At 40.7% G+C, this 12090-nt stretch overlaps 1 protein-coding gene across 1 annotated transcript in view; it reads right to left on the bottom strand.

The window, feature by feature from the left end:
• The window catches only part of dnah9l (dynein, axonemal, heavy polypeptide 9 like), a 31075-nt gene extending 25116 nt beyond the window's left edge, over window positions 1–5959 (bottom strand). The window contains exons 1-17 of the mRNA XM_024806098.2: window positions 5916–5959; window positions 5639–5797; window positions 5072–5194; window positions 4683–4805; window positions 4213–4437; window positions 3879–4097; window positions 3418–3585; window positions 3165–3290; window positions 2965–3072; window positions 2741–2872; window positions 2499–2659; window positions 1900–2056; window positions 1636–1781; window positions 1402–1518; window positions 1174–1312; window positions 706–798; window positions 375–569 (exon numbers count right to left, since the gene is read on the bottom strand). Of these exons, the coding sequence (XP_024661866.2) occupies window positions 375–569; window positions 706–798; window positions 1174–1312; window positions 1402–1518; window positions 1636–1781; window positions 1900–2056; window positions 2499–2659; window positions 2741–2872; window positions 2965–3072; window positions 3165–3290; window positions 3418–3585; window positions 3879–4097; window positions 4213–4437; window positions 4683–4805; window positions 5072–5194; window positions 5639–5797; window positions 5916–5945 (2421 nt within the window). The 5' untranslated portion in view covers window positions 5946–5959. The remainder of the gene's footprint in view (window positions 1–374; window positions 570–705; window positions 799–1173; window positions 1313–1401; window positions 1519–1635; window positions 1782–1899; window positions 2057–2498; window positions 2660–2740; window positions 2873–2964; window positions 3073–3164; window positions 3291–3417; window positions 3586–3878; window positions 4098–4212; window positions 4438–4682; window positions 4806–5071; window positions 5195–5638; window positions 5798–5915) is intronic.
• Between the last annotated feature and the right edge of the window lie 6131 nt (window positions 5960–12090).

Here is a 12090-nt window from a genome sequence, read left to right as displayed (position 1 = left end):
CTGTATTTCCTTATTCCCTGCAAAAAACGGAAATACTGCAGGGAAAAATGGAACGAGGAGCAGCCACAGTGAACTGTCAGATGAAGAGCTGCAGGTGACAGACTCCACACCTCCAGCTTCACAGCGGGGTAACAGATCCCTTCACTGTGCTCTGTCTGCAGACTCAGGCCATGCACGGTATGAAAACCACATCACGGTTGCTCACAGAATGATGGAAAAAAGGAAAATAATCCTTTGACATTTTTATCATAACAACTGTTTTTCTTTTTCCCACAATTCTGAGAAATCTAAAATTAACGTTTGTTCACCGTTACCACCACTAACGAAAGGTGTTGCCAAATAAACTATACTATATAATAAAAACACAGATGAACCTTAAGTATGAAATTTTCCTCTGGTTGCAGACGCAGCTCACTGACTGACTGGCGAACAGCATTTTCTAGCTTTGGGTCTCTCTTCCTGGGCACATCCAGCTGTGGAAAGAGGTCACTGATCAACCCAAGGAAGATGGGAACATCACTCGTCACGATCTTAGGAAGGTTGAAGTCTCTAAGAGCCCGCATCAACACCTGGTGAGACAATATTGGACGCACAGTTTTGATGAGGCAATTTCTGACAACCTCAAATTTCTGGAAACAACCATGAGAGCTGAAACACTTCAGTGTAAAGAACAGCCCTCATTAGTGATCGCGAAGAGATACACACCTGTTCTTCAGGTCTGCTACGCTCCTCTCTCTTCAGAGATCCAGCCACAACCAGCACTGATTTGATAGCCCGCAAACCCCAATCATAATGATCCTGACAAAATAAGCATTTAAGTGTTTGTTGATGTTATAATAGAAGGACACAAACAGCCAGTTTCAGCTGAGAGCTAGTACTCTACACAGTATAAGCAAAAATAGTTGATATTTTTATTATTTACTATATTCACTACATCACACACAGAGGAACTGGAATATAAATAGGAAGATTATGGTGACTAATCTTCACACCTAAACACAAAACCATAATCTGATGAATAGCACCACCACTACTTTGCATTTTAATAAAAGCTGGACCACACTTCTGATGCGTATAAGAACATTGACAGCGAAATTAAATTCCTCTTCTTCCCTCCGCTCATCAGAAAACCCCCTGAAGAAATAGTCAGACAAATTGTTTGTATGTACGCACTTGTTTGGATAGCAGCTCTTTACAAAGAGTGTAGAGACTGATGAATTTGCGTGCCAGTAGCCGTGCATCTATGAATCCTTCGGCCACCAACATGATCTCACAGATCAGTTCAAAATCGGGGATCACCATCGCACAGGGCCTGAGCATTTAGAAAATTAACCAATAAATAATCATATAATAGCTGCTATTCATTGCACGCTAAAGTCTCCTCTTTGTCTCATATCAGACCTGAATAGAGCCTTGAGGTTCTCTGGGAGCTCTGCTCTTCCAGCATAACCTGGGTTCAAAGTGATGAAGATTCCTACTGTTGGCTTCAGCTCAATCTCCTCCCCCAGAAAATGAAACCTACATACACAGCAACAAATGCATGCTGCTAAATGGATGCTTAGAAAATATATAGAATGGATTAGTAGACAAATGTATAGATGCTACAACATACATGTCATTATTTCCTCATAATACCTCTGTTTTTTGTTGCGTACAGCATCCTGTATAGTCTTGACTTGCACAGCTACCACAGACAGAACGTCCACCGAGATCCGGTTGAATTCATCAAAGCAACCCCACACTCCTGTCTGAGCCAGGCCCTTATAGATGTTACCTATAGACTGGAGGATGAGATGCTATGGCTGAATGGTGGAATAAATATCAATAACGACATAAAAAAAAAAGAATAAATGTGACATTAACGGGCACTAGAAGAAACATCTGTGCAGTCCAGGTTACCTTGTAGTCCATCTGTTCAGAGCAGTTGAACACATATACCATGATACCCAGGGAGCGTCCAAGGTCCTTAGTAGTCTCTGTTTTGCCAGTGCCAGCTGGGCCTGATGGAGCACCACTCATAGTCAGATGGAGGGACTGGGTCAGGGTTATGTAACACCTGTCATGGTACGGTTGAGATTTAAATCACAGGAGAAAGAAAGTAATAGATAATTTCGATTCAATGAAGTTGTGCATTTGAAAATAATGTAGATTTAAAGCAACAATGTAATGTATTTGAGTATAGTGGATATTGTGAATAGAAAAAGCAAATATGCAAGATTTTAGTATTTGTGCTTTATTCTAAAATAACAACTATCTCAATCTTTGCACTTACATTTTGCATGGGTGCCTACTATCACGTTCTGCACAGCTTGACTGTAGCATTAAGATGTTTAGTGCTAAAGTAAAGCGGCCTTGTTTTTAGTTGCAAAGCAAGTCTAGTAATTATGCGTGCCCTTACTGTAAGTCTCTCCCTTTAGAATACAAATCATTACTAATGTATGCATTCTGTATACTTTTGCAAAGGTTTGGCTTATGGGAGAACATGTATGTGCACATACCTGTCAGTGAGTGGAGTGATAACCAGTCTGTTTGTATTCCCCAGGTATTCATAGCTAAACTGGAACTGAGCGTCACAGATATTAATGTAACAGTGTCTCATTTCTTCATCCCAGCGATGCCGTAACTGGGACAGCCACGCAAATGCCTGTCCTGATGTCACCTTAGAGACATACAACAGCATCAGGATGGTCTGCTAACTAATGCAAAACTCATTTGAAATAATATCTAATAGTCGCAGTACCTTTTGAGTAATGAGATTGGCGACCACATCTCGAGCATGGACATCAATAGTGCAGACAGTCATAATTTTCTGTCTGTCTCCAGGGGTTAAATCGCCAAGCAGCATGTGGATTAGCAAGTTGAGCTGTGTGATCTAGAAAACCAGAATTCAGCAGACATCACTGACAAATACAATGATGCTACGATCACTTACCAGCCTAATAAAATCTTACATTATGGAAGTACCTGTTTCTTGTTGTAGTCCTTGAGAGCTGTCTCAAATCCTTCCTCCACCCTCTCAAAAGCAATGCCCACATCTGTCGCCCACCACACCTGACTACCAGTCAACCCCACCTGTTGATGGAAGGGAAACAGAGGTGTACAGCAGATAGCTTGCATGTTTATAAAGTTAAAATTGTAAATCTACAGACTTTGCATGAACAGACCTGGGCTGGGTAGTCAAACAGCCACTGGTCTCGGGGTTTGTCCTCATAGGCAGCTACAGCTTCCTGTATCTCCTTTCGAACTGTACAGCGCATGGTGGTTTCTAAAGCACTTAACCAACACTCTGCCTGATTAAAAAAAATAAAAATGTTTGAAAAAAACTCTAAAATGAATTGCATGCAATATCATATTTTTCAAATAAAACGGTGCTGATGTACTTCCACAAACAGAAACCGCATTTTGTTTTCACAGTACCTGTCCTTCGCAGACACAGGGCTCAGAGAACGAAACATATTCTCCCTCTCGACTGTACATCCCTATCGCAACTGCCTCCCCCTCCTCCCCCCGTCCTTCGGCCCGGTCTGAGTCCTTGAAGCGAAGATCTGCTATATTGTCAAACAGCTTCAGCAAGTGTCGGGTCACCTGGAAAAAAATATATATGTGTATTCAAAAGACACACAGACTATTTTTGAGTTTGGTTTTATAGGCTATGATGTTAACAAAGCTCTGACGTTAACAGACCCTGATCTCTGATAACAAATCAAAAGGAAAAAAAGATTTCTTTTGCCTTTCATTATTGTGTTTTTCCATTTTCACTTTTTCCACTCCATAACACTGAAATATAGTTGGTATATAAAGTACAGATAACCACAACGTGCTAACAATCTCTTTATAGATTCTTTCTAGAAAAACATGATTAAAATGTAATCTATCACCTGTCTGGGCTGTGTTCCCTTAGACACAATCTCCAGTAGATCGGAGGCAGAGACAAAATAAAATCTGGGGAATGTCAGTCTCTTGGTCTCCAGGTACTCAGCAAGGGCCTTCTCACACAGAGACAGCCTCTGCTGTAAGGTCTCAAGGCTCTCCAGGAAGCCAGGCTTGTTGGTCACATCTACTACATTACTGTTCTGGACCACCTCAGTCATTAAACTCTGATTAAAACAAACAAACAAACAAATCAAAGGAAATAAAGGGAGAAATGCAAAAAGACATGCTAAAAATATGTAGCCAAGCATGGCACTATATGTAGGCAGAGGTATGATTTACCTGAAAGTCAGTGTGTATTCCCTGAAAGCGTTCAGCATCATTGGCCAGCTGGCAGCGGATATCATGGCTGTTGGTGAAGATGCTGTTAAGATGGGCCCAGGTCCTCTGGACAGACATCCAAGATGAGATGACAAGGTCTGCCACCATCAGCTTCCTCTGCCATCCACTTACTTCTGCCTGGAAATACTCTATGTACTTACTCATCAGGATATTCTGCAGCTGCACCTGAAAAGAAATGAAGCAGTAACTTTAAATGGCAATTTGTACAAAGAAGCCCTGATGAGCTGCTCTTGAAATTGCATGAACATTTTCCCCATTGCCTATGCATTTATATAACTAGTCTTTGAGGAGTCAGTAATAAACCCGAGCCGTTCATACTAAAACTATATTATGGATCGCTGGGGTGTTAATATTGCAATTTGAAAGAATAAAGCAAACTGCATATCACATTCTGCAGCAGGCAGGCACACCTGGTTGTCCTCCAGCGTCTCTATCAGATTCTCATCTGCTTTGAGCAGAGGGGTTCCTGTGCTGGCATGAGTCTCATAGGACAGCGACATAATGCTCCATGTCTGGGTTATCTCTGCCAAAACCTAAAAAACCCCAAAGACAGATACTTCACAAAGACGCCTGTCATTTAAAGACAACCAAAAAACAAGCTAACGCGTTCGTTAACATTGGCTCATTCCTATTTGTGTGTCATTATTTGTGAGTTCAGCTTTCTGAATCTGCTCATAAATATCTGTTCTAAGAATATGATGAAAGTCTAGTGAGTGCTTAAGTAATTAAATATTCCATCCATCAATAATCCACCACTACAAGATATATCACACAGTAACTGGTTGGTCTGGTGTCTTACCTTCTCAATGGCCATTTCTTTCACGGCCTTGTCTACTATGTTTTTAACCTCATCCTCCACACGATGAAGTTGCAATTCCAGCAGGTCCCCCAAGGTGGTGCCCTCACCCATCACAAACCTAACCTGAAGATTTAAAAACAAAAGCAGACTATGGGTGTGATCAAATTTCAGATAACTGGGTTCATCAAATCCAGAGAAGTGTCTGCAGAACAATGAACAATTCACTGCATGAAAACTACAGCCAAACGAATGGATTAACCCCCACAGAGTGGCAAGTATAATATACCATGAGTAAAACTGATGAAAAGTTACTGAACAAGAAGAGCACTTGGGGCAGTCCTCTGCCAAGACCAAAGCGCTAACAAATTTAAAGAAAAAAACTGTATGAGGACCAAAATTTAATGGGCTGTTCTCATACACATTCTCCACTCCGCCACCAAGTTTAATGAAATTTGGACTTGTAACTTTTGGATAATCTCATTGACACACAGACAAACAAACAAAATGAAAAATGGCACAGCGGATGGTATGAGAGACTGTGTAGCAGCAGCAGCACAGATACCCTACCCCAGTGGTGTTCATAAGCTGTTGCCAGTGTCTCTCCCTGACAGCTGAGTTTTGCAGCTCGTTGACAGCTCTCAGAGAGGTCAATAGGTTTTTCACTGTTGATTCCAGACCCATATAGACATCCCACACACGCACCTCCTTATCCAGCATTTTCATCTCCTTCAACAGACAACAGACATACTCACAGTTATTGAAAAGGTACTCTTGTTTCAAACATGAAACAGTTAAACTGAATCAAAGTTCAAGTATCTATCCAGAGAAGAGTGCTGTACTGTACTTTAGCAAACCGCCGGAGTTCCATGTCCATCTGCTCAACGTTGATCTCTTTCCATGGAGTCTTTGTCCAATCCTCTATACTGGTCTAGGATTTGCAGGAGATTAAGTGCATCATTTGATTATTTTGCATGCAGTGACTCACTATGGAGACCCTGCCTTGTATTAAAAAAAATAGCATATTTGTATTTACAGCCTCAATTCCAAAAAGGCAGGATGGTGTGTAAAATGTAAATAAAGTGTTTAGAAATTATGCAACACTTTCAGAATAATGTTCCTCAACTTGAAATAATGTTTATTACACGGAAATCCCTTTCTGTGAGTGTAGTTCACTGTGCCATCTACCAACACAGGTTAAAGCTCTGTCATGCAAAGAAGAGGCCACATGTGAGCATGATCCAGAAATGCTGCTGTGATCTATTTTGAGTTTTGTTTTGCGATTCATTCTTTTTGAATTAAAAGATTTTCAGGGTTTTAGTTCTGTATTAGTCCTGACTTCAGTATTTCCTAGTGCCTATGAGTTGTCATTATTTATATTTCTACTTCGTGGTTCTTGATTACGTGAGTACCCTTTTCTGTGCCTGGTCTGCCCTAGTCTCATCTACATGTCGTGTCATCAGTATCTCAGTGTTTTCAACGCTTTCCGTCTCCCTGGTCATGTCTCTCTGGTCTTCCTGGGTTCTACCTGGTTTCCCAATCTCCGTTCCAAGTTAATATGTCTTCCTTCCTATTCCTCATGTTTATGCTTTCCTCTGCCCATAATCTTCTGTTTTATCCTTTTGTCTCCCCAGTCAGTTATGTTTCCATGTATGTTTAGCGCTGGTCCCTGCATCGAGCTCCTGTCTCTGTCTCAGTTTTGCTTCTTGTGTCTCTTTATTTAGATTCTGTTCAGCTGTGTTCACAGGTGTGTTCAATCTGCCTTAATTCCCTTCTGTCTATATACTCTCTGCATCTCTCTCTGTTCTTTGTCGTGTCTACCCTCATGGTGTGTGTAGTCTCTGTCAGTCGCTTTAGTTAGTTTGTTACAACCCCATCACTGTCCACATTATTTAGCTTTTGATTTCTGTTTTTTTGCCAGCACAATAAAAGCTGTGATATTTAAGAAAGCTGTCCACTCTCTGCCTGCCACACACCTCAGTTCATGACATGAAATGTTTTCTGTGTCCAACAGAGAATAAAATGATATTTGTAAATTTGTAAATCACTGCCTGTTTTTATTTACATATTACACACCATCCCAACTTTCTGGAGTTCAACCGTACCTTTACAAAGACGACCATATCCCATACTGCTTTGACAAGTATGATGTCAGAGCGACACTGCCGCAGCTGCTTGTATTCTGGGAAGCTGACCTCAAACAGATCAGCTGTGTCCTGCAACTTCTTCATTTCCATCTCCATCGTAGCTACGCCTCGATTACACTGCAGGCAATTTTGATATGTTATTTAAATTTTCTTTAATCACACACTGTGTACTACATTTGAAAGAAGTACTGTTAAGATTTCTCTTTTAACAGACACTAAAAGAAATGTGCCCCCTGCTCACCTTATCAATAAGCTTATATGGCTCCTCCACACTGATTTTAAAGATTGACTCTGAACGAAATTGTTCTCTGAACTCATGCTGTTTGACCTAAAGTATGAAATCATAGCAAATTAAGGATTAATGCATATCTGCCTCTACCTTTCTGTCTATCATTTTGCAGACACTGTGTGGGTTTCATATATATAATGCAGGAAAGAGGTTTTATGTGTCAGATATTGAGCTCTTTGCCAGACTGACATCCTACCCCAATCACACAAAGCCTCACCTCAAACCGAACACATTTCCTGCGGATAACTGAAACCTCATTTGACTGTAGTGGTGCCACCTCATGTTTGACCGTGAAGGCAATTTTTCGGACACTTTTCCACTTTTCCGGCAGCTCCTGTGTTGTGTGGGAAAGAAGCACTGATAACTGTACATATCGCCTATGATAAATGAAAAAATGTGTGTTTTTGAATTGGTTCACACGTCTAGCTGTGTGCAGACACTCTCTGGAAGCTGCTGTCCGTAGGTCTTTAGAAGTTCAGCGGTAGACTTGAGCGGTTTGAAGTGCTGTTCGTCGCTGATCTGTCTGTCTCGTATGGCCATGAGGTGCCCCATGATTTTCACAAGGCCTGCATAATCGCCATCTGACACCTTGGTGGAAAGGCCACATGCTGTGTCCTGGACAAACTGGGACAATTCCCTCACACTGTTAAATAGAGAAGAAGGGAGATGAAGTGAGGTTTCAGAGGACTGGCTTTAAAAAATGTCTTTTAAATGATAAAAAAGTTTTATTTATTTTGACTTTTATGTGTCTGACCTCTGGTTCACGTGGTTAAGAAGGTGCTCTTTGAACATCCAGCTCCACTTTTTAATGACATTCATCAGTGTGTGCTTGAAGGGTCTGATATCTAGCTGTAGCCAACCACAAAACACCCTTCGGTCCTCCATTTTGCTCACTCGCACATACAGTGACTCAAACAGATTGATCTGAAATAATGAATAATTCAGTTATTATTGTTGCATTGCTTTCCAAATGTGAGTGAAATAAACCAAGGTTACAGCATAAATGGATCACAAATGTTGAACACACTTGTTCTTTAAAGTTGTCCAGGGTGGGTGGGTTCTTCTTTAGTTCGTAGTCGGCATACAGCTCAGCTTCCTCTGTACTTAATGCATGTCCATAAAGTAGGAACTGTCTCATAAATTCAGACCTGTGAACATATGAGACAAATTATTTCTGTACTTGCTAACAATCAAAACAAATCAGAAACAGCCACACACAGCTGACCTGTCATCAGTCCAGAGGTAGCGGTAGCTAGAAAATGATGCCTGGTACTCCCTGACCTGTAAATAAACACTTTCACAACTATTCGCCTGTAAACTTCATAAAATAATCTTCCACATGTGACCATAAAAAAATGTCACTAACCTTAGCGACAGATGCACGTGCCCGTGAGCGGATTATGTGGCACATGTCTGACAAATCCTCCATTTCATTAATGTCACCCTGCAAGATGGAAAATCAAGATTGCTTATGATAAGGGTCTGTTTACATGGAAATATATGTATGTATATGTATATGCATTTATAATCTAATCTGTGTGGTACCTGGTAGTTACTCAGCTGTTTGTGACTTGCCACTCTAGGAATGAGGGAAGCCATGCTTGTAATGTTGCCCACCATCTTATCCACAATATCATAGAAGTTACCAGTGTGGCTCAAGTCTAATGAAGGGTCAAAGGTCATCTCATTGCTGTTGAGAACCAACTGGACTTCAAACAGAGGTGTAATACGCTGAGCTGCATCTGTATTGTCCATGAGGTACTGCAGAGAGCAGCGTACTGCGCTGGTGAAGCCTGCCAGGATCATCCTGTCAACATACTCAGTATAGGCATGCCACTCACTGCTGTCAAGATCCGTCACACTGAGGAGAGACTGGTTCTCCTGAAAATTATGTGTTGAATGAAAAGTTTAAACACCAAATAAACATACACATGAATATCGGTTGTGTTAACATTTGCAATGTGTGCACAGCATCTCTCCAGCATGGAGATTATACGATGAATATACCTGCAGTAGTTTGTGTATCTGCTCCCCTGTACTAGTAATGAGAGCATGCTGTTTGGAAACACTCTCTTCAATGTCAGCGAAAACGAGGAGAGTAGAATCACGACTCTTTCTGGTAATGAAAGCCCGGCTGCTGAATTTACCCATCAAGGCCTGGATTGCTTCCACATTAGCTTTGCTCTTCTGGACACGACTAGAAATGCTCTGGCGATGGCAAAAAAAAAAAAAAGGAGCAACAATTACAGGCAATAATTATGTTTCCGGCATCATGTTGCTTTTTGTTTTTCAAGTGCTTGCTGTAGAGTTGAAGCGCTCTGAGATAGGGCTATAATTAAGAAAACTAGCTTGGCCCACACACAGAGGATTCTGGGGTTTCATGCAGACAGGCGACCGCTGGCTTTTTTAAAATAAATCAGCCCAAATGTTGATAGAGACAGTGTTTATTCTACTTAAAAAAGCAAAATCATTTAAATATGCTGCAAAATAGTGTCAACCAACACATGTACAGGAAACTCACCCATTAATGCAGGCACTGCCTTGCATCTTTTTGTTTGCTTTAAGTTCAGTACAACATTTCCTGCATATTTACAGTACCTGTGCCAGGTCTCGTGTACTCTGAATGTAGTCCCATAGGTCATCCTGAGCCCATGTCACTTCCCGGAGGGCCGGATTCAGCTGTCGTCTCATCCCATCCATCTCATCTTTGACCAGTCCCAGCTCTACAGCTAGGATGGTGCTGTGGAGCTGGTTGTACCACTGGGTCACCAAAGTCAGTGTTTGTGTGTACTGCATAATAAAATGCAGCATTAAAACCCCCAACATATTTCTAAAAAACACGCTTTCTAAAGAAAGCTGTCAAGTCCAGAAAACTGCTTGAGGGTTAATGACCTACCATGTGTAGTCTCTCTCGTTTAGAATAGAGATGAAGAGCTGCTTGGGGAATGTTTTGGGTCTTCAGCATGCCCAGATATTTCACTTCTCTTAGCACAGATGCTAACTGTGGAGAGTAACAACAAAAGAAAGTACAATCTGATTTCCATAGATTATAGTACATGATTTTGGAATAGATATCAGTTACCAAACACCTTCTCATATTTTATATTTATGTGTATCCATTGTTTCCTCCCATGGTGATTAATTATACTAGTAAAATATGCTTCATCTGTGTATCAAACTGCTGTTGCTACTTCTGGGGAATGTTTCACAAAGTGAGTTTAGTGGACAAAAATGTGGCTTTATTAACCTTGAGTTGAAAGAAATGCAGACAGAGGCACTAGTTTGAATAATGACTTAGCAGAGAAAAACACTCTATGAGCTCAATTTGATACTAGCAGGTTTTCTTCACAAAACCTTGAATTTCTCTCGATCTCTCTCCTGCAGAGCTTAAAGAAGCAGTCTGACAAGTCATTTCAGTTCTGAACTCATACAGTCAAAATGACTGTGACTTTTAGATTTTCACCTTTACTTGCCTCTATGGAATATCTTTTATCTGTTTTTAAAGTCTGTTCAAAAATCAATCGTCTTTGGGCTTACACCAGGACTGAAGTTGACCTGGAAGAAGCCAGTTTCACTATCCAGTGCCAACAGTGGCTCCTTGAGGTGTGTTTCACAGATTTCTTCAAGCCCCTCGGTCCACTCTAAGAACATCTCCTCATCATGCTGGTCCAAAACCTCAAGAACGCGTTCACACCTCTGGAGGACATCTTGTGCCTCTGCACAATCCAGGGGCCTGAAAGAGAGACGGAGAAAGAAAGAGATAATGCAGGAAAAGAATTATATAGCAAGTGAAGTATAAGTCATGTGTATACTGTAAACATTTGGCAGAAACAGTAAAATAAATAAATTCTTGTAATGAATATGCTAAATGCAAAAAAAAAAGTGTTTATAACCAAAATACATATTTTAGGTGCACATTGTTGGTCAGATGATTAAATACAGGGTACATGAATCTGAAATATTAGTTACAGCTGACTGCTTAAAGCCTTGAATGTTTGATGTTCTTTTTAAATCTTTAAATAATCAATGGACACAAGATATATATTTTTTAAACTTTTTTCAGTTACTGCAAATTATAATAATAACATCAATGGATCTGCTGGGTTTCAAAACCCATGTATGTCAACTGAGGAAGGTAACATTTTATTGATTTAATACCCTTAGTGATTAATAACCAAGTGCTTTGCACCAAAAAATACTCTAAAATCATCCTTATTGTGTTTATTAGGTAGGTTCTTACATGTGGGGCAGCTGGCAGAGGTTACTCCTGTGAGTCAGAATCCGGCTTCGGAGCTCCTGCGACCATTTGAGGTTACCGGCCACTTGAGGCATATTCTTTCCCAGGATCGCAAAACCTGACTGCAGCTGAAACACAAGGTTTCATGCCATTTGGCTGACAGCTTAATCTTTCAAATCACTTTGAGTTAACACTCTCACGCGGAAGTATGTGGACCTCAGTGCCATTTGTGTCATCTCAAATCTTCTGCTGTGGCTACAATTAACATGTAATGCATGCAAACTATTTATGAAGCAGCTGTTACAGCACTATGTTTCCGCTGTAATTAACGACACTGTTCTCGCTGGGT

This window comes from Maylandia zebra, linkage group LG18 (assembly GCF_041146795.1).
Source record: "Maylandia zebra isolate NMK-2024a linkage group LG18, Mzebra_GT3a, whole genome shotgun sequence".
In the NCBI taxonomy this organism is placed as follows: domain Eukaryota; kingdom Metazoa; phylum Chordata; class Actinopteri; order Cichliformes; family Cichlidae; genus Maylandia; species Maylandia zebra.
Note: the sequence above shows the minus strand (reverse complement) of the source record. Positions and strands in the feature narration are given on the sequence as shown.